We start from the raw sequence: 22451 nt of genomic DNA, 5'->3' as shown, positions 1-22451 counted from the left end.
CACTCAGCAGTCTGAGCAATGCAGGGGAGATCATGGCCATTCTGAGCAGCTCAAGGTAAAACTGTGCACCTGCCTGGTGAGCACATTTTCTGTTCATCAGCTGCTTATGTCATTTATCTCAATTCACTTGGAAGATGAGAGAGGAGAGTGAGTCAAGGGCACACAGAAGTAACCTAAACTTTATCCTAAAGCAGGTGCATACCAATACAGACAAAAAGCAGCAGAGGGCAGCCCACAGAAGGCCCAGACAGCTGCACCACAGACAGCAACAGCAAACAGCTTCTGTAAAGGACATACCTGCTGCAGGGAAGACTTTTCACCAGCACAGGTCTCCGACCTTCCCTTGAGAAAGCAGCTGCCTTTCATTCCCCACCTACATTAAGGTTCGGGGTTTTTTGTTTTGTTTTTTAAACCATCTTCCACTTACCACAATCATCCTGAATTTAGTCGGATTTAACACAAGGGATTTTATCTAATTTGGACATTTAGCGAAGAGAACCAGATGTGCCTTTACAAAAAACAAACATGTAAGTGCATCCTGAAACTGAAATGAAGCCTGGGAGTATTCAGGGGATTGTCTGCACCCTGAACACTTTTTCAATAAATCTTTATAATACAAGAGGGGACAAAAACCCACAAACAGCAAGTTTTCTTTTCTTTAGAGCAGGGTGCAGAGCTGCTCTAAGCTGAACAGGAAAGGTCAAGGTAGGTACTGAAGCACCCCAGCCAAGGTTCAAATATTTTATTTTGTATTCATATAGTATGAAGGTTCTTATAGTTCCCACAACATATGATGTAGCATGCAGAGGAAAAACTAAACATTCAACATAAATCATTTTTCCCCACACAAACTAAAAAAAAAAACCTCATCCCTCCCCTTTCAGTCCCCCTAAGGAAATAACATTAGCACTAATTTCTATAATGCCAGCCAAGATATGCACAAGCAAGTAAGAGAAATCAAAAGCATTTGCTAAAATGTTTGTAACAAATACTTATGTACAAAAAATTCACAAAAGACTAGTTCCCCCTTGAAGCAGAGCACATGGCAGTTGACACTGGAACAGATACAACCACTGGCTGGGATTATAAACCACGTACTGATCCAGAGGAAGAAAAGTTACATGTAGTGGAGATTTTTGTTTTGAACATTAACATTTACCAAAGTTTGGCAACATTATCTTTTAAATTATGCAAATTATGTAAACAAGAGGAGCATTTCAAATCGATCTACATGCAAAACTTCATGTCATGCAAGGACACCAAGCACCTGGATTTCTCTCTCACAGACAGAGCCCATGATGTGCAGCACTCAGTTGAAGGAACAGCTATGGCAGACAGGTGCTCGATTGAAGTAGGTTCAGACAACCTGCACTTTCCACTGCTGATTATAAAACAATTTTTAATAGAAAAACTACTATACAGGAAAGATGTACTGTCCTAAAAAAAAATCTAGCAAATGTTTTTCTTCCAGCCAATAGTACCATTGCAGAAAAGGGAAGGGATGATATAAAGTTGTAAAACATGGCTCGCTACTTTTATATCACACAAATATATCAAGTTACCATCCATTACAAATTATGATATGGACAAATCTAGAAAAGAAAAAAAATTCTCCAGGCAAAGGACTGGAGAACCACAAGAGGTATAAATTTAGATAGTGTGAAGTTTTCCTCCTCTATGGCATAGGTTAACAAGATTTTCCCCCTGTATGAATCCTATATACATATATATATATATAAAATATTACCAGTTATTTATGCTACCTGTAGTATTCTTTAAATGCAGAGGGGAAACTATCATGGTTGAAACAAAGGAATTTAAATGGCAAGAACATTTTATAATCTAAGTACTGTATAAAATAAGTAGATGGGAATCCTGCACAGTTACGTTGATCCTAATTTCATTAAGCTAAGCGCAAGAGAAAATCATGAATGCGTCTAACACCTTGAGCAGCTGTATCTAAAGTGAATCCAGAACAGCAGATTTGCCTTAACTTCAGGACAGCTGTAACTGCTCCCAGTTCCTAGGTGACGGAATCTAGCAGCCAAAGCATTCTGCAGTTACTATATGCACACGAGGGCTAGATCTTGGCAGTAGCATTAAACTATATTCTCATATTAAGTAGAACTGTACTAAGTTATTTAGCAAAGAGACACAGTCCCTGGTAAATATATTAACAGGTATAAATAAACTTAGTCTCCTGTGTTACAAAAAATGTAATTAAGGTGAATTAATAAGAAGCAATGCTTTGTCAGCCAGTCAATATATAGAAACATCTGAACAGTCACAGGAAAAGGAAAAGAGTTGACCTAACACCCAGTTAAAATTTTACATTCTTCTACTATATATATAAAACTGTGTGAAATAAAAGTAAGGATGTATATCCATATATTGAACTGTTAATATTCTGCTTGGCACTTTGTATTCTAGTTTTGTTTCTGAATCAAGTATATTAAATTAAAGCCCACCTAGCTACTACATATAGAAAGCTACATATATATCTATATATAAATACACACACACATATATATATATAGATATTTCCTTGTTATAAAAGATGAAGAAAAATAAATTAAAAAGCCAACCCCTTCCCTTTCTCCACCACACTGATATGCTCTTTCCATCTTTGCTGTCCTTCAGACTTTAAAGTGCTACACTGAGTTATTGAGAGAATAAAAGTTCAATAACACTTAGTTGGCTTCATGAGGCTCATGTTGGAAAATGTGGCTTCACAGAGAAAAATACTTCCATTTAAATACACAGAGAGCATTGCTGGACGTCTTGAGCAGATCTTCAGAGATGGAGAAGAAAGCAAAAGTGTTGGGTGGTGCCCTACAGAGTCACACGTCTACGACCATCTTTTTGTGGATATCTAGGCCGCCTACAACCTGGGAGAAAAAAAAAAATAAGTGTTCAGAGACAGATGAGAATTGAAAGTTAGCAATATACAAAGAACACACTTTATTCAGAAGATGCATTCAGGTTGATAATTACAGCACTTCCCTGGCCTCTCCAAACTAATTTACATTTCACAAGTACTGTGAGATATGTGAATGAATTATTTATTATCCAAGGTAATTATATTGGTACAATTTACACACTCAATGGCCTGAAAGACAGTGTAAATTACACCATTTTGGCTTTCCTCCCCCATCTCATTTTCTGTCCTTGTATTATGCTTCTGCATGTTAAATGAAATGTTAACTTTACTTCTAAAACACCCTCTAAAACTCTGCACCTTTACAAAGGGCCTTAGGAAAGGCGGCGGGTTTCTGACAAAACCACACGTAGCCAAAAAAGAACTACCAGTGTTCAAAGGCGTATGACTCACGCACACAGAAAGGAAGAGGAAAGGTGCAATGTTAGAGGAACTTTTTATCATGCGTAAATAAAATTCAAAGGCCAAATGGTATGGCCAAATGCCAGGAACAGAAAAGTACTTTAGCAGACAGATGGCACCAAATTCAAAGAAGGTAAAACACGAGAAAAAGATGATAAGAGATTGCAGGAATGAAGGAGATCTTGTCAGGAGGTCAATGAAAACTGAAGAAATTAAAAGAGGAAAATCAAACAGTAGTATGAGACAGGAAGTCTGGGCAGAAGTCCAAGGACAAAAGAAAAGGCAACATCATATTTGATGGATGGCTAGAAGACAACAGTCCAGGGCAAGAAATGAACAGGTATTTCACTAAGCTGGGTGTTTGCAGGCTGCAACTCATTCCCAATTCTTTGCAGATGACCATACGTTTTCACCTTGATGCCATGAAAATAACTAAACTCTACCAAAAAAACCCACGCAGGCAGCAGAACCTTTTTACTTTAATAGTTTGAGGGAGGGCAGATTTTTTAAAACTTTTTTTAGAACTTTCATTGAGGAGTATGAGTTATGTTTGAACTGAAGTGGTAAATTCAAAGAGTAGGAAACAAAAGCAATGCCTGAGTGCCTACCAACTCAAACTGTGCTACCCAGGTGTATGTTCATTCATAGACTATTTAAAATTAATGTGTAAACACTCATTACTGCAATTTTGAAGTTTCAATGTGTCATTTTTTTTAAAGAGAGAATGTAAAAGTTGCTGTCAACTAATTAAACAAAAATATGAGTAAAAATCAACCCTTTCAAGTCTCAAGTGCTACATTCAAGCATGCTGCTCCATAAAACCCGAAGTTTTTAAAATGCACCTTTCAACTGTTTGTCCTTTGTCAAGAGCAGCACTTGAGGAGTTACTCTCCCTGTAACTGACACAAATCCCACCCCGTGTTCTGCAGATGGTGATAATCTCCCCAGGCTCTCCACACTCTGCAAAGATAAACCTTTCTAAAGGGTGATTTGGAGCAGACACCTAGTTCAGAGACTGGGAGATTAACCTAAAGTTCACCTCTGTGGAACACACCTCTCCCCTCCACGCACCACCCTGATAGAAACACTTTCTGAGCAAGAGGTCTGCTATGACATACTCTGGTTTTACAGCTTTGGGAGGTTTGAAGCATATCCCCCCACCATCAGCAGACTGTACATGCCTGCCCACCATGCTTTCATATTTTTTTTTTTTCACTCAGTGTATTCTGTTAAGCAGCTAGAGAAATTTAAAACGACCGAGAGTGCCGTTTCTTTTTTAATCAAACTGTTGAAAACAAGGAAAACCAGCCTCCTACGACAAGCCAATCACTCACAACTCATCTTTAAAGCTGCTATTTTCTACCAGCGCAGAGACTGGAATCCAATATATGGCTTCGTATCAGGCTAGCAGTTTTGTCTATACACAAAAATAATTAGGACTGGTCTTGTGTTTAGCATGTCATAAAATGACACAAACTACTTTCGTAAAAGTTGCTGCGCTCTGAACAAAACGCCCTCTTCTTCAGGCACGCTAGATCCAAAGGGAAAGCCTGCATCCCGAAGGAACCGACTCATGGTGCACCAGCAAGTCGTAAGACACGTTGCTCTACTGGAAGCCACAAGACAACAATACCACCTACAATAAAGCTGTGACAAAGGATATCTGTTGCCAGGTCAGAAGCAGCACTCTGCTTCTATATCTCTATAATCTTATCCTTTATACTGTGTACTGTTTTTCCTCGTTTTTTAAAAAAATTTCTAATTATCAAAGTTTTCTTTAGAAGTTACTTACAGCACAGAATTCTTCAAAGGATATTCTTCCATCACCATCCTTATCTGCATTAATTATGGTTTTATCTACAATTTGCTGTAACTGAGTGTCTTTGAGATTGTTCCCAACCATCATCTTCAGCACCTGGAAGAGCTCTCCATTTGAGATATAACCATCTTTGTCCATATCGTAAATGCGAAAAGCAACTGCAGAAGTACAACATATGTAAAACTTTCAGTAACAAATGTGGTCAGAAAAGAGCAATATACATTCATGTGCTTTGCATTAACAACAAGCGATGACACAATCCTGCATGAACTGCATTTTAAGTGAGATTTCTAACAGCCTTCATGTTTCATTCTGAAAAACATGAAACATCAGAAACAATACAATGAATGGTGCTACTACCAAATTTAAAATCACTTTAGAAATGTCACTGAAATGGAATTGGTTTAGCACCAGCAGTAAAAGAACTCTATAAACACTGAACTGGAAAGTCTTCACCACCACACAAAGCACCACGGTAGCAGTTCATTCGCAGCACAAAAAAATTACAACCTTCCAGGGAACAGATTAATCAAAATCCCACTTGGTTACTTTGCTGCAAACAATTTGGCATTAAGACTGAATTTACTTTTAAACATTTCAGTCTTAGTTATTGAAACCTACATCCATGACTGAAATTGTCCCCTCCTCACTCCAAAAGCTTGGGTTTTGTTGCAGTCCTGAGATGCAGTTCGCAAACAAGAACTCAGTGCTGTTCTACCATAGTAGCAAAAACTTTAATATTCTTGTTATGCTCCCATAAAACAAAGCATATTGCTATGCAGTTTTGTGCACTACATATTCTTAAATGATTTTTTTTTTCAACAGTTAACAACTGAAGACATTCAGAAGGCAACCTCCTCTAACCTTCCCTGCAGAAAAGAACACTGGCAAATTCTTCACACAAATGACAATGTGTGCAAAAAGCTTACAACCTACCTTCATTATTTCCCGCTTTTTAAATTTTTTAAATTTCAATTTGCTGGTTTCTCAATGTTAGCCAACAAAAGTATATCTCTGAGGATCAAGACACTTTTGTTAAGGGAAATCAAAATACTTACACCTCAACTTCTGTTCCTTATCTCCTTTGACACTGAACTGGGAGACTCCTTCTATAAATTCTAAAGAATACAAGAAAAACATTTACAAAAAAGGGTATTTTTTAATAAACCAAGTAAATCAACATTCAGAAATTTTAAAAAATTGTAAAAAGAATCTAAATTACCCTAAAAACTTTAAAATATTGCCTATCTTGTGACACCTAAGTGTCCACATACTTTGATACTTTAATGTTCTTTAGCAGGAAGTACTCCAAATCCAATACTGTTCACACCAGTATTTAAGTAATTTTGTTGCTAGACTTTCACAAGAATTTGATATAAAACCCCATCAAGATCTCTACTAAAGCTACTACAGGGGGGATTCTAATCATACAGCTCCTCTCAAGATTGGTTTCACAATGTAAAGCAAGAATTACATGAAAATTGAAAACTGCTCTAAAACAAATTCCTAAAAATAATATTTTTTTATAAGAAGTAGGGGGAAAAATTTACACTGTTTAACAATGAAGTCATTGTCCCATGAGCAAACTCTTGAGTTGCCAAAGAAACAACCTCCTGGGATGCAATCTGTAACTACACTTTAAAGGTTTTGGGTGGTAAAAATGACAGCAGTGCAAAACCACAAGCTAAACTAGAGTATAGAAAGAATATAGCGATATAGTAATATAGCAGTAGGTTGAAAGTCCTACTACAGTTGCAACCAGTTTTGTGAAATTAAAACAATTCCTATGATTCATCAATAAAGCACTTGACTGATAACATGATTTTTACTTTTTTTTCCCACCATTGTGCTTCATCTAAAAAAAATATTTAGATCTTTCAACAAAAGAATGCAAGCTTCCTCACACTAGTAGTTTCCTTTTTCATAGCATTACAGAGTGGTTTGGGTTAGAAGGGACCTTAAAGATCATCTAGTCCAACCCCCCTGCCACAGGCAGGGACACCTTCCACTAGCCCAGGTTGCCCAAAGCCCCGTCCAACCTGGCCTTGAACACTGCCAGGGAGGGGGCAGCCACAGCTTCTCTGGGCAACCTGTGCCAGTGCCTCACCACCCTCATCATTAAAAAAAAAAAGTCTTCCTTATGTCCAACCTCAATCTACCCTCTTTCAGTTTAAAACCTTTCCTTCGAGCTTCCCTCTGAGACAGAAATAAAAAATTTAGATTAATCAAACTTGGCCAGATGACAACAACAGAATTCACTGCCACTTACTGCATCATTTTACTCTACAAAATCGATTTTGACAACTTCCTTTTCCCACCCAAGAGGAACAGCTCCTGGTAATTATATTAATCACAGCTCAATGTCATATACAATATATCATCATCTTTCACCACTCCCTATTTTTCACAAGGGAATATTGGACAGTTACATACAATATTTAGTGCTTTGGAAACTGATACCAATAAAGTCTCAAAAACTCAACATTCCAGTCACACTGTAGTTCTCCCCACAGAAATGTAAGGGCTTTTGTATGTTAACATTTTATCTAAAATGTCAGCCTGTCAATACAAATGAGATTTAATAACTTGCTCCAATTAAAAAAAACACCTCAGGAAAAACCAATTAACCTTTTCTAGTCATGAGCAGTAAGAAATAATAAGTATTAGCTTGAAAAGAAGTTACAGACATTATCACTTCTAAGGGTCAGAGACTCTTTTAACATAAACGGGTAACGAAGATATTTAACCCGCCATCCCTTTTAATCATGAATATTTAAAATAAGTCTAAAATTTTGGAGGAATGTAATAAATTACAACTTGTTTTTCACTTGAAGTGTCTACCCAAGATCATAAAAAGAATCCTACAAAGGAAGTACCAACAGAAAAATGTGGACTCCTTTCACAATTTCGAAAAATATTTTCAAAATACTCCAAAAGACAGATCTCATAACATTTGGATGAATACAACTTATGCACAGACACACTGCTTACACAATCTACCCCACTTTTTCCAGTCTCTTCAGCCTAAGAGTATATTCCAGATAGCACCACAATTAAGAGTTTGAATGAGTGTACTTCAAGAGATACTTAATGAGTAGTCCTAAATCGTGTGACCTGGAAAGCTATTACTAAACAATCTGCTCTTTTACACATTTCTTTCAGGAGTGCATTGCCCTAAGGTGCCAGAGAAACTAGTTTTACTGGTACTCAGTTTCACTAGGAATTAGAACCTTATTTTGATTACAGAGTTTTCTTCACCCTTCCTTTCTCAGCTGAAGCAAAACTTGAATTCCAAGGCTCCAGGAATTCCAATGAAATGCCACCACCTATCACAAAGCACTGTGTCTTACCTTTGAAGTCCACTTCTCCATTTCCATCTGTGTCAAATATATCTATTACTCGCTGTACTAATGGGTTCTGTTGCAATTCAGGTAAAGACATGAACTCTTCCACGCTCAAAGAACCAGAGTTGTCCAAATCAAGTTTCTTGAATCTCTTTCCTAGTCGTTTTATCTCATCAGCATCAACTGAAAGGAAAAAAAGCCACAACTATTCTTAGATATGCTTCAGTAAACCCTTTGCCAGCTAAACACAATGCACATTTCTTCATTGCTTTCCTTCCAGAATTTCTCCTGCTTTATTACAACTATTAAACCCTCTCATGGAAGATTATAAAGATAGCGTCAAATTCTGAGGACAAGCACAAGCCTTTTCATTTTATTTTAAATAAACCTTACCTTTTTTCCTCCCTGCACCAGCCATAATAGTTAGCCTTGTGACTCACTGAATACCACATGCTGACACAACATTTTTAAGGATTGAGGATGCTTAGCTAGTTCTTAGTCAGACAGCTCTTACAAATACCAGGTATGAAGAAACTAAAGAAGAGACCCGAGTTTTCTTTGAACGAGCTAGTATTACATTTACACAAGCCTAACATAAGTCAGAAAGACAATTATATTAGTAGACCTACTACCAAAACTAGCACTTCTTCAGCACACCAAATGTATGAGATTTCCTGGGATACGTGTCAAGTTAAGCAGGTTAACACAGTCCCACTGTTGACCAGTTATTACTCACCTACTCAAAATATCACCCAGACAGACCCAAAATAATTTTTTTTTTCCCCTCCATCTCAAACAGGAAATAGAGATACCTGTAGCCATGACCTGTATACATCTACTTTTTTGTTGCAGAAATTAAGAGATTCAGGTTCTGCAGCAGTACCACTTCATCTATCCTCTTCAAATTTAAAGAGAATCTCAATTAAAGCATGTACCTCGTACCCTACTTTACACCTCTGACTTTGCCAGGAATAGCCTAAATCTGTGAATCCATAAATACCGCTAAAAAAACTTGTGCTCTGTTACTGCTGAAAAGCTTGAAAAATTATCCCTTTAACAACCTGAAAATTCCCTATCAGCAGCTTGATTTATGAGACCAAAGTAAGGTCACAAATTGCTCACCATGTTTGGGTATGAAGAAGGAACTGAGGTTCTTCGGAAGTCCTAGAAAGGGGCCAGCATACTGCAAATATATCTTATAGAACCTAAGCTTTCAAACTCCCCACACCAGTTTCTTTCCTAACACGAACAGTCTCCTCAACACTTCTTAGCTCCATCCAGTGCGTTTGCTCCAGTAGTAAAAGAAACTGTTTCTTAACTTCTACAAGGCACATACATACCACCTGATCCACTTTACATCACATTAATACCTTCTTAGGCTTTTAAAAAAGTGCAGCATGAAAACAAACAGCACTTAAGTCTTTCCAATATGTAAGGTCAGCCAACATGTAGAGCTTTATGTTTGGAAACTGTAGGCAATTCAGAGACCTGACCCTCTACCAAGGCAGTAACAAACTTCCACTTAAATTTCTTGATGTCCTTGTCTAAAAACCAGACACAAATCCAGACACACACACACAACTGCAGTATTTCAGAACAAAAGGAAAAGAGCATGCCAGAAGCCCAAGATGATTTTCTGTCAAGACTTACTTCGCCTGAATAGTAAATTCTGACATTCTGCAGTTAGTCTTGGTAACTGCTCGCAACTACAGAGGCAGGGGGCAAAAAAAGGGTCAGTACACCCAGAGAAATCTTCCCTTTGCTGTACCAGCAAGCAACAGATCTGATTCTGCCTCCAGGGCTATAAAAACAAGGCTAAAAAGCATTTGCAGAAGCTTAGTTTCCTCAGTTTCCAGTATGCAATTTGGCATTTCAGTTAATGAGGCTCTCGACTGCAATAAAACTGCATTCATTCTTCCACCAGTTTACACAGAAACCTAGAATGTGACTGAAAGCGTGCCCCTAACAGCACATCATTGCATCACAGCGTCAAGAGCACGCTACTGTCGGCATAGCTACACAGAAACCCCTCTGGATCACGCAAAAGGAGCTGTATCACTGTATGGTAAGCTGTATGTAGAGCATAACTGTGAGACCAAAAGACAACAGTCTGCAAAGCAGACCTCCACTGGCAATTAGCCCAAATAGCTGCTTATGAGTTCGACCAGCACAAAATGCTTCTCCTCACCAGTACACTGATGGTATTTGTCAACTCTTGTTTCTGTCCGCAGAAACTCCTTGGTTTCCATTTTCCTCAAAATCTTAAAAACTGTAAATGGACTCAGTCAGTCTTTGAAATGGCAAGCACTATCCACCCTCGCTCCCTGCCCTGCCACCCTGAAGTTATTGGACCCACTAAAGTTTAATGCAGAGCCAGCACCTTGGCAAGCTGTTGACATGGGAGCCTCATTTTTACTGCAAACTCTACTCCAGACTTGCAACTCACATAAGAAAGTTAATAACCTAAAAAAAAAATCCTCACAGCACAAGCATTTGAAAAAACACAAAAACATTAAGTCTGACTTCTCATACTACACATGTAAACAGATTTTCCAATGTAAAACGAATATATAGATAGAAGTAATTTATATTACAATAATGTATATAAGGACTTTTCCAGCCATGACATCAGTGTCTCTGTACTTTCATTAGTAATGTTTAAAACAATGTCCTGGTCCAACCACAACTCTCCTGCTTCCTTACCTGGATTCAGAAATCACAACATCTTCAAGTAACTGGCTATTATTTTAAGACAAATCCCTCAAAAATGATCTATTTTTGAAATCAGAAGTTTGCAATTCCATCTAAAACTCACGCTGGGAAACCCTGAAATAAGTTCTACGAAGGTTACTGTTAGAACTATTTCCTACTGGAAAAAACAAGAAAAATAAAAAAGGTACATATGTTATATATTTCCTTAAAAAAATAACTTCACTTTAAAACAACTAAGCAGCAAAGTGAAAGTATTACCTAGTGTATATAATGCACATTTCATTCTCTTTCCAGATCAGTGAAATCTCACTTCCAGTATTAATAGGAAGACTATCAGTGACTAAAATCTCAAGATTAAAGTCTCCTAAGCAGCCTGAAATACTTCATAGTTCTGTAATTTCACAAAATCACAATGGAGAAAAAAGTGAAGGAAACATTAACATAGCTGGATCTCTTCTCCCTTGCCGCACTAACTAATGAGTTAATGAACTGCAAGTTTTGAAACATAACTTACACTTAAGAAAACCCTAAGTATCAAAACACAGCTATGACAATTTTACAAATCAGGATGTAAACGGATGCTTGAGCCAAGACTGAAGACCAGCAGTCATAAGATAGCATCATTTTCTCAGAACCCAGAGGCAGCATTAAGCAAAGCCTTATTTCATGACTCTAGCTCCCAAATCAGGCAATGGACTGAAGTCCATGATATTTTTCCTCACAATAAGCAAAGACTGAAAGTGAAACCTAGAGTTCTGTCAGTGTTCTGCTATGAAGTGGCACTAATTACCACGTATACAAGTCAAACACTGCTACATAGCTTTAAATTATTACAGCTGGCACAGAAGACAGATCCCTCTGACATCACACTGGTCTGCTCCAGTGGAAATTATCTCTAGCAAGACCTATCAATATGAATTTTAAAAGAACATTTTATTGGGACATTCAGAAACTGATCCCCAGCACAAAATGTTAAGCAGTGATGCTACACTGAAGATGCATGGTCTACCATCACCTGCTGGTCATAAGACCCACTGTTAGTTAACCAGCCTTGCATTTGCAATTAGCCAGATACTTAAACTTACAAACCAGCAGTGCTTAAGAGAAGATAAAGCACAAATTTATTTTTCTTTTAAAGGCTGTAGTCAAGGACGTCAAGATTATGGATGATAAAGATAAGAATCAGATGATGGGAAGAGGAAGATGTTGCAGACATGTATAAGAATATTTCTCAAGAATGTTTGTGTTTTGCTGAGCTGTAGCAAAGCAACTGCCTAAATTATGAAAATAAAAGTGTCCTCGTACTTCTAAAGTGTTCATTACTCTTTCTCCACACATGCACACATCCAACTTCATATCTCATATGGTCAATTCCAGTTCACCTGCAATACAGAGTCCAGGTACAGATGCTGAACAGCAGTTTCTACTACAAATGGGTATTACAAATTTCTCATTCCTAACCTTGAAACATTCACGCAAAGGGTTTGCCTGCATTGGAGAGCTGAGGTTCTACTCCTGGGGGAAAAAAACAAGTCAAAGAATAGTACTGAAGAAGTTAGTATCTCTGCCAAAAGCTGACCAAATATCAATCTCGTCCAACATTTTGTTTCTGGCTACGGACACACCATGGATGACAGTACTTGGAGAAGAACATGATGAAAAATCAAAGTAATTACTGGAATAGGAAAGTTTCCTTTATTAGTTCACAAGCATAAAAGCCGCTGTTTATAGTGCACATATATGGATAAAAAAACATCTGCAGATCAGTGTTTCATAACTGACTGTATGAGAATTTCATATCAGAACAATTTAATTACTTTTTCCCTAAATACATGGCAAGGACCTCACCTACCTTTAAAATCCTTTCCATAAGCTGGAATTTAAGAAGCTTATACACTTTTAAAAAGTCATTTCAGTAACATCTTTGTCTTCATAAAACAGATTTAAAAAATAAAATAATAAGAATATAAAATAAGGGATGAATGCATTACAGTATAATCCTTATTTTAATTTTACATAGTTTTTGTCTGTTCTTTCTTCCTTTAATTCACAGTCATCACTTCTGCTGATTCCCTCTGCCTGGGCTGAACTTACTTAAAAATCATGCAGGTTTTCTGGGTTTGTGTTTTTTTGTTGTTTGGGGTTTTTTTTAATTTGTTTTGAATTTTTAAAGGAAAACAGCACACATTTATTGTAAAACAGCAAATTTCAAAAACATCCTATTTATTTTTTGTTCAGATTTCCTCCACAAATGTGCATATACAACAGTCCTCACCTATGACAGATGTGCCCCTTTTACAAGATCACTTTTTCTTCGGTATTTAGCAGCAGACTGACTTTCTTAGTATTTCACATAGCTGTCACTGAAGAACAAGACACTCGATTTATCAGAGCCTGAACAAAATATTTCTTTCCTGCAACTCTGAAGGCTCCGTAATTACAGGCAACCCAGTGCCCACACAAAAAACCCGAAGCTATCCTGGAAATGCAAGGCACAGGATAGGTTCAGATACAGCGAAGGTTTCTGAGCCGGAAGGACTCATGGTGGCAGTAGTAGACAGAATTTTACAAGACTCAAGCTCAGGAGACCAGGATAGAGATGGAAACACTAGGAAATCCAAAGGAGGTCTAAGTCCACAATAGTGTAAACAGGGTGATAACATCACTGAGCAAAACAAGGAGGATCAAGCTTTGTTTACATCATTTGAGGCAGAGTTTGCCTGTGACTCATCACAGTGGACTGAGCTTCCTTGAGCTCTGGCCATGGTGAGCGTTCCTCTAACCTCAAATTCAAGTTAGCCTTTTTTGTGCTTTGCTCACCAGCTGACACGAGGCTCTACGCATCCGATACTCTTCAGCAGAATCAAAAAGTATCTCATCCGCTTGGCACTGACGCCTGAGCTTACAAACTTACTAACGGGCTAGAAATACTACTTGTTAAATATTTTTCTTTCAAAGGCTTCACTGGTAACCCTGCAGAAACATCAAATTATTCACTGTTTTAAAGCACACAGTTATTTTTATTTCATAATCCATTTTGAATTTCATTCACCTGGCAACTAATGCAAGGTAGGTTCTTATTAAGCAGTTCCTGTATTAAGGATTTTTGGTTAAAGAACTGTCAGTATTTTCAAGATTCCTCTTTCATTCAAGTATTAAAATTCTAGAGCCAACAATACCTGCTTCATATCTTGAATACATCTGCGTGCATCTAAAAATGCGATGAATCAGGTTAAAATGTAAGAACTCCATGCTTCCAAGAAACCACATGCAAATGCTTTGTGTAACTCCTATTTTAGTACAGTAGTTTTATCTTTCAAGCTGAACACTAATATGTTGATACATATTACTGAATACCCTACTCCTTTCCCCCAAAACAGAGGATGATCCATGATGTTTTAAAACACTTGTTTGTTTCAAGCTGTTACTCATGTAACTGATGCTCAGACAGTATTGTAAAAAGCATTCAAGGGGCAATTCAAAAAGCTTAATTAAAAGCAAATATCTGCAGTGCAATATGCTCTATGTTGAGAAATGTAACTTCAGAAAATTTGTTTTAATGATATTTTTTCTAGTCAAAGTAAAGGTGCATGGCTAATAACAGTCAAAAGTAAATAATGCTTTAAAAATACAGATCTCAAATCCACTACACTCAGTGATATTATTTTAACAGGATAATTGCTTATGTATTCAGAAGCGCTGTACATCCATTGCTGCAAAGTACACAATGCTTACACAGGCATCAGCAAAGTGTACAAACCTTAGAAAAGCTGTACATCTCAGCAAAGAGGTGCTGGGCATCTTCTGAAATCTAAGTGTTTACCTAAATATTTAAACCTGTATTTAAAACGTTGGCCTTTCAGGTACTCTTCAAATACTGGCTCAGAGTTATGACTAACAAAAAACAGACCAGAGGGTGGTCACAAATTGCCTAGTTTCAACATATTTTTCAAATATGAGATCATTATAAAGAAGAATATTGCTAAAGTATTAGAAAAAGATTTTGTAAATAGAACATGTTCTGAAATTTATTTTAAATGTTTCCAGGTTCAAAAAAATTCCCCCCCCAAGAATGGATTGCAGAGATCTCAAAATAAAACAGACCTTCAGCAAAAGCTCTCACCTCTATCTACAGTCTTGTCTGATTCACGAATATAATGTTTCAGAGTGGCAACCAAGACAGCCATTTCAGTCTTGGAGATCAGATTTCAAAAAGATGACGCCCTTGAGAACACATTCAACCACTTGTCTTGTATATGCTTACACACAGCTGGCCTAATCCTTTTCATGACTTCAGATGTGTCAATTACAATTTCCTAAGTTAGAAAAGAGATACTAGGCTCCTTATCCTAAAAACAAAACATACTATAAAATACTGTTTATACTATCAAATACTATACTATAACCTATTTTCCACTATAAAATACTGTACTATGAAGTATTGCTTACTATACTATAATAGTTTTATTCACAGCTTTTTGCTATGATAAATTTTTCTTATGGATAATTTAACATAGCTTAGCTGACATCAAATTTTCACCATTTAAGACAGCACTAGATTCTCAGTAATTTTTCAGACAACACAGCTGAGAAACAAACCCATACTGTTCTAAGGAATCCAACAGCACTAGCTCACCCACTGAAAAGAAGTAATGTTCTAAAATGAAAGGTAAGGAACATTCTTGACTATTTAATGGTGTGCATGCTCTGCACAGTATCCTGAATTTGCTACCTGTAACTGCAAACTTAAAAACAAAATTATTCTTATAAAACAAGATGCCAAAATAGCAACTGTGGCACCAGCCAAAGGTTATGACCCAACACCATGCAGCAGACAGCAGAAATACATTATTGCTAGCTGACAGTCTCCCAAAAGTCTAACCATTCAAAATCCTTATCAAATGACCTTCAAAAACATTTTCTAGAATTGCTGTGAAAAACTTTTGTCCTGTCACTGACAACTACTTGGAAGCAGCATGGACATTTAACATTTGAAGAACAAGGTGAATACCTACTTAGTGAACCTCTTCAGACATGCTACTGTACACATCTGTTCCCCAAAAAAACCCTGCTCTTTGAAGATATTCAGGCATGCAGAATCTTTAAGCACAGGCAGTGATAAGGCACAGTCAAGCAAAGGGAGATCTGTGATAACTGCATCTTCCCCAGTGTATGCAGTTATGTTGCCCAGAGAAGCAGCTCACTGACTCTGTGAGAAGGGCCAAAGTAGAAAAAGCTTTAATAATGCAAAACTTCATATTTACACAACAATATCCTCAACATACAGTTTAACCACAGAACTTAATGTGGAAATCTTATCTTTCTCTGCAATAAAAAGGGGCAAACAAGCTCAGTAATAAGCCTTTAGGTTGGCAGTTGCTACCACTGAATACAGCTTGTCCTAGAATCAAAAGTTAAGGATGGCAACACGCTGCTTACAACTCTGGCAAACACCTATCTAGTTTAAATTAAAAAAAAAAATCTTCAGAAGCCACTTTGTCCCCAGGGAAAAACTGACCAATGGAGTAGTAACCTAAGATTGATATACATGATTCAGGAAAAGACTACTGAAGTCACCAAATATGAAACTTCCACCCACATACCCATATTTAACAAAATATACACTGAGAGCATAACACAGCAAAGCAGTGCTGCGCGTAAGATTCTCAAGTGTTTGCACACTGATGACTCAAAACTGTAATTCATGTGGACATGTACATTAGGCATAGAGGACTTGCAAATTACTGGCTAAAGCCTCATTTCTCTGAAAAACATTTAGAAAAAAGATTCCTCCATGATTATTTGTATTACTGTTTTGACTTTGAGAGCTGGAGTTCAGTTATGACTAGCATTGTGAAAGCAACCTAGAAGACAGTCTCTATCTTGAAGAATTTATTTTCCTGTTTAAAAACAAGATCTGATTCAGATGAGGAATTTTATCAAGCAGTCCATACATACATACCCAGGTCTACACATGATTTAGTGCTGAAGAAAAATGTTCCAGGAGAAAAGCAGTTAGAAATAAGTACATGTAGCATAACACCCCAGAGATACTTCACAAGACAACCCTTTCTCTGGTCGACTTTAGGCAAGAAGTACTTTATTTTTACAGGGTAGACTAACCTCATGAGACGGAGCAATGAAATTCATGCTCACGTGGCCAAAAGCGAACACCACCAAGTGGCTTCTCACCTAAATGTCTGGCTGCAAGCATACACAGGAAAAAAATGCTCTTTTAGCCTCAACCTCCCTTTCCTCTAAGGGTGCAAAGACAGCTTAAGCAATATACTCCCCTCCTAACACAGCACACACTGCACCACAAGCTGTTCCACATCTCTGAGGAGCTGGCACTGTGACTGAAAAAACCCCACCAGTTGAACTACCAGTTATAATGCTTCACTGTACAGACATCAAATCTATCATCTTTGTTTCGTATTCCAATAGAAAAATAAAAAACACAAAGATTTTTTTTCAAAAGATGGACTGATTTTTGATTTTACAATCTAACAGCAAAAGCTACATTTTTTCCAAAGGCAATCTTTCACCTTGTAATTTTACTCTTTTGGTTAGTATATAAACTGCCTAATTTTTCAAGCAGTAAATTCAGTAAATTCATACATGAAAGTTGTACATATTGATCTCCAAGTACAATCAACCTCTCTAACAATATAATGTAGCAATTAAAAAACTTACAGTGTGAGCACATTTCCAAAGGGTAGCTTGCCTCATTTCCCTGAAACACAAAAAAAGGACAAAGTTGTAATTATTCCCGATTTAGTTTAGAGGAACTATTAAGTTTCAGTACTGTAAAAATCTCAGGCAATACAAGTTACATGGTTATTTAAAAATATATATATTTTATATGTATAAAACCCAACAACCATGAAGAGTGTTTTATTTGGATAGGTCTATGTTGCCAAAACATACAAAGAAATATAAAACCACTGAGTGGTCTCTGATGAGAATTCCCATGAAGATATCAGCAGTCCATACAACAATAAGAACTTCAATCCCATATTCTAAACTCCAGAAATCAAATTCACTACTTGAAAAGTAGCATTTGCACAATATTTAAGTTAAAATAATTTCAAGGCTTCCCAGAATCTACTTTACCATTTTATACGCAGAAACAGACACATCCTTATGAATTACCATGACAAACCTTAATCAATTAAGCATACTTTCTCCACAAAGCCACCTGCCCACTCCCCCCAAAAGGATTCACATAGGAAGAACGATGCCAAGAAGTGGGTTACATGACCACACGTTCAGACGTTACAGCTTTACATTTAAATGTTTTTGTAATGTACTATGTCAATATGTTCCTGTTTTGTAGCTGAATGGAAAGTTAAACTAAGATTTTAAATCCTTGCTGCACTACAACACAGTCATAGCAAGAAAAATTAAAGCCTTGAGGGTACAGCCACTTTGAACTTGCACGTACTGAAATCTGTAACTACTGCAACATGAACGCCAAAAGACACTAAAATTAAAAGTTGTTATTTTTCCCCCCAAATGCCTCACTCAGAGCCAGAGAAGATCACAATACAACACATGCTTAATATTTTTTTGGAATCAGTCAAAGGAGTGACCAGATAACTGAAGAGATCCATAACCAAACATTTTCAAAAAATTATGTTTTAAGGGAATGTTTTATACAAGAAAACAAAACATTTAAGGTTAGTCTAAGACACATTCTATTCAGCAGTGTTTCTCTTATGGTGTGTAGTGTAAGGGATTCCATAGCTGAGCACTTGCACAGAAAGACTCCTCAAAATCATACAAAATTGAACAGGAATACAGATATTATTTGACAGAAGGGAAAAAAAAAAAAGGAAGAACTACATTTAGCCTGGAAGCATGCGACTGCATTTCCTAATAAGGACAGAAAGGGGCAGAACAAACATTTCATAAATCTAAACATGTCTGAAGAGATGTGTTGCTGGGGGGGTTGTTTGCTGCTTTTTTTTTACCTCCAGAACACATTGAGTTTGCTTAAGCCCCACAACCCACACACTCTCTTGCTTCTTTAAAAAAGTTAATACATTTACTTTATAAGTAGAGCAGCAAAAGATATAGCCTGAACTTCTTCCCCAATGTCTACTTTTAGCAAGACAAAGTAGCAGAATAGAAATGTGGAACAAGGACCATCAGGTCCCTAAAACCTCAAAAGCATGACTGAGATGTTCTACAAGAGAAACATTCCACTGTGGCAGGGAATCCAGGAGAACACGGCCACATGGGAAATCTTGGATGGAACCCAATCAAAGTCTTAGAAACATCATAAAGACCAAAACAGGTAGTAAAAGCCTAGTGTATGTATATAAGTATAAAAGGGTGGGGGATTTAAAATGGAGGAAAGCAGAATTTTGAAACAAGAAGAAACAGGAACCAGGGGATCCAGCTAGGCTGCTCAAGACACGAGGTCATGAAGAGGCAAGAAAAACACCAGACTGGAAGGCTGCAAATTAAAGGAGAAAGTTGAATTAAAACCAGTGCACTTATGCACATGCACACACAAATACACAATCATAACTACATTAGAAGACTGTTCTGGGCATTTACATCCTTGTTCAGGTGTTGGGAGAAAGTTAATTCTACTATAGGCTACTTAAATCAATCTGCCTAAAAAAAGCACAAAATGCTTCTGAAAATTGAGCAGGAAAAATTAAATAACGGGAATAACTTTCTTCATTTCATGAACTGAGTGTAATGTTTATAAGGAGTCTTACTATGCATCTAGATGCATATACTAAGCCATAATCAAGTTATCTAAATGAAGTAGCCTAAAAAAAAACGTATTTGGAGAGTAGAGGAAAAAAGTGAATAAACTTCAGCTTAGTTTCTGTGAAACAGTAACTGCTAAAAAGAAGTGTTAAGAATACTTACCTATCCAGGACTAGAACTTGGATATCTACAAAAAATTAGAAAAATCCAGTAAGTGACAAAGTAAAAGTTACATGATTACTCAAATTTTTGCTACACAGTATTTAAATAAGGTATTTTTAAAAGTAGTTACCTGCTATTGATGTGCTGAGTGTTCATCTTCACAGGAGAATCCAAAAGTCTACCAAGTTTTAAAAAGATTTTAATCCTTTTTTTTGGTACAAATAAATGTTCAAGCTACTCATGCCAAGATTCCTGTTTGCACAGCTGTGACCTGGACAAACACAAAGGTGTTCCTCTATACCAAAGACTTGATTCTCACAGATGAAGATTAATGATTTGGTCTTGGCGGCAGGCATTCTTCATTATATTCTGAACAGCAATACAAAAAGGTCACTTATTTTTGCCCATATACAATCAGTATGCGTACATGCTCTGAGATGCAAGTCCTGAAACTCAAGTGCTAAATAGGTTGAGTATTTTCTTGCTGTTTAAGAATAGGTAGGTAGTAAGATGGAAGGTCTAGAGCTATATCCACATTAATGTGTTATGAAAAAAAGCACAGCTATGAGACTTCATAAAGTATCAAATGAGCCCTTTAAGAGAAAAAAATCAGGTACACATTTTCATCTGTACAGTTTTAATGCAAAGAATTACCAAAGTTTAACACCAGGACTAGGTAGCATTCTAAAGAATGCTGGAAATACTACTTAGTGATTGGATGCACTAACAGAAAATTTGACAGTTACTGCAAAAAATCATTGTAATTATAAACCTTATTCAGAAAAAAAACACTGCACTGAGATACATTTATTTTGTAGTTTTAAGATGATGCTCATTTATAAAGACAAAAGTAACTGTAAAATCTCCAAACAGCATGTCATTTCATCTCTGATGCAGAAAAGTTGATTTATACAAATAAATGTATAGAGTAACAAGGTTAATATTGCCAACCTAAAAAACTCATTATAACATTAGTATTTCCTACCAGCTATATATTTAGCATACCTCACATGAAGTGAGAGTATTCTCTCATATACACCATATTGGCACATTTAGAAACGAGTGACACATGGTTTATTGAAGAAACACAGCTTGTACAGCATCAACACTCCACAAGAAGTTTACTTGGCACCTATGCCTAGTAAAAAACATGCTTTGCTCAGCTGCATCTGGGTATTACTACCCTACTGCTGGAGTTCAACTCTTTTCTCTCAAGTTACATGATTAGAACAAGTGGCTGGAATACGATGGATATTTTGAATAGCCTTATCCTTTTAGAATAATCTTGACATTTTCTTGAATGCTTGTTAGATCCCTACAAATTGCTGGTTAAACAGCAGCAAAATCATGACTTACAGACAAAAATAATTACATGATCAAGGAACAGACCAGAGTCTACTAACAGAAGGCTGACCAAATTTTGAATTCTGCAGAGGTATCAGTTTACTAGAGAGAAGTCAAAACATGTCACTACAGTATTTCAGTTCATATGACATGTGATTTGTTCCTTTAAGAAATGTTCATTGCAACTTATTTTTCTCCTTTCAGCAGCTGTGCCTTTTTACTGATTAAGGAAAACCTTCTGATTGACTTCAGTCTTTAATATCTGCTGTGGACTGTCCACAAAAATGTGTTTCTTGATTTCTTTTTCTGTGGCAGTTACTTCAACTACTAATCACTCTCTCTTCTTAAGATCAGTTTTGTACATGCTCCTTCAAGGTAGGATAGTTAAGGGCAATTATCTTGACAAGTTTCCTCTTAGCAAAGGACATGAAGAGCTGTGGATAGAAAATAAAAAAGGAAGTTTGCCATTAGCAAAATTAGCAAGAGAATCTAAATTCTTAGCTGAAGTTGTTTACACAAAACAGCTTGTACACAGTAAGACATCAGACTGCAAAACAGTTCTTCAGCACACATTAGTAGAATACACTTTCTAGATCTGTTTGATTGTATGTTACTTTCCTGCATGATTTTCTAAGAATTTCAGACACTTAAATTACAGTGTCAGTCTTTAATTAGTTTTCTGCTTTTATAAAAGCAGAAAATGTGTTTAAATGCCAGCAAGACACAATGTCAGCTTAGGATTCATCTCAAATTTAGTCCTCAAAAGGTGGTGCGTGAGGGACTACAAATAAAAATGAACTCCTGCAATGGTTTACGTGAGATTGTTTCAAATCTTTTGACTTTTTTCCATAGCCAGACAACGAATTAATTCAATAAGTGGCAAAAGATGCCTCCTAAGATCTCTTTAGTACATGCACAGTAGTTGTCAGATTTACAACGATTTCTGCAGGAACATAAAGTGGTGTAATAAACTCATCCTTGTTGTAAATGGCCTCAAACGTGC

At 36.8% G+C, this 22451-nt stretch overlaps 1 protein-coding gene across 1 annotated transcript in view; it reads right to left on the bottom strand.

The window, feature by feature from the left end:
- Positions 1-727: 727 nt before the first annotated feature.
- The window catches only part of PPP3R1 (protein phosphatase 3 regulatory subunit B, alpha), a 40628-nt gene continuing 18904 nt past the window's right edge, over positions 728-22451 (bottom strand). The window contains exons 2-6 of the mRNA XM_074817270.1: positions 17909-17948; positions 8510-8686; positions 6218-6277; positions 5133-5317; positions 728-2888 (exon numbers count right to left, since the gene is read on the bottom strand). Of these exons, the coding sequence (XP_074673371.1) occupies positions 2841-2888; positions 5133-5317; positions 6218-6277; positions 8510-8686; positions 17909-17948 (510 nt within the window). The 3' untranslated portion in view covers positions 728-2840. The remainder of the gene's footprint in view (positions 2889-5132; positions 5318-6217; positions 6278-8509; positions 8687-17908; positions 17949-22451) is intronic.

Source organism: Strix aluco, chromosome 3 (assembly GCF_031877795.1).
Source record: "Strix aluco isolate bStrAlu1 chromosome 3, bStrAlu1.hap1, whole genome shotgun sequence".
NCBI classification, from domain to species: Eukaryota; Metazoa; Chordata; class Aves; order Strigiformes; family Strigidae; genus Strix; species Strix aluco.
Note: the sequence above shows the minus strand (reverse complement) of the source record. Positions and strands in the feature narration are given on the sequence as shown.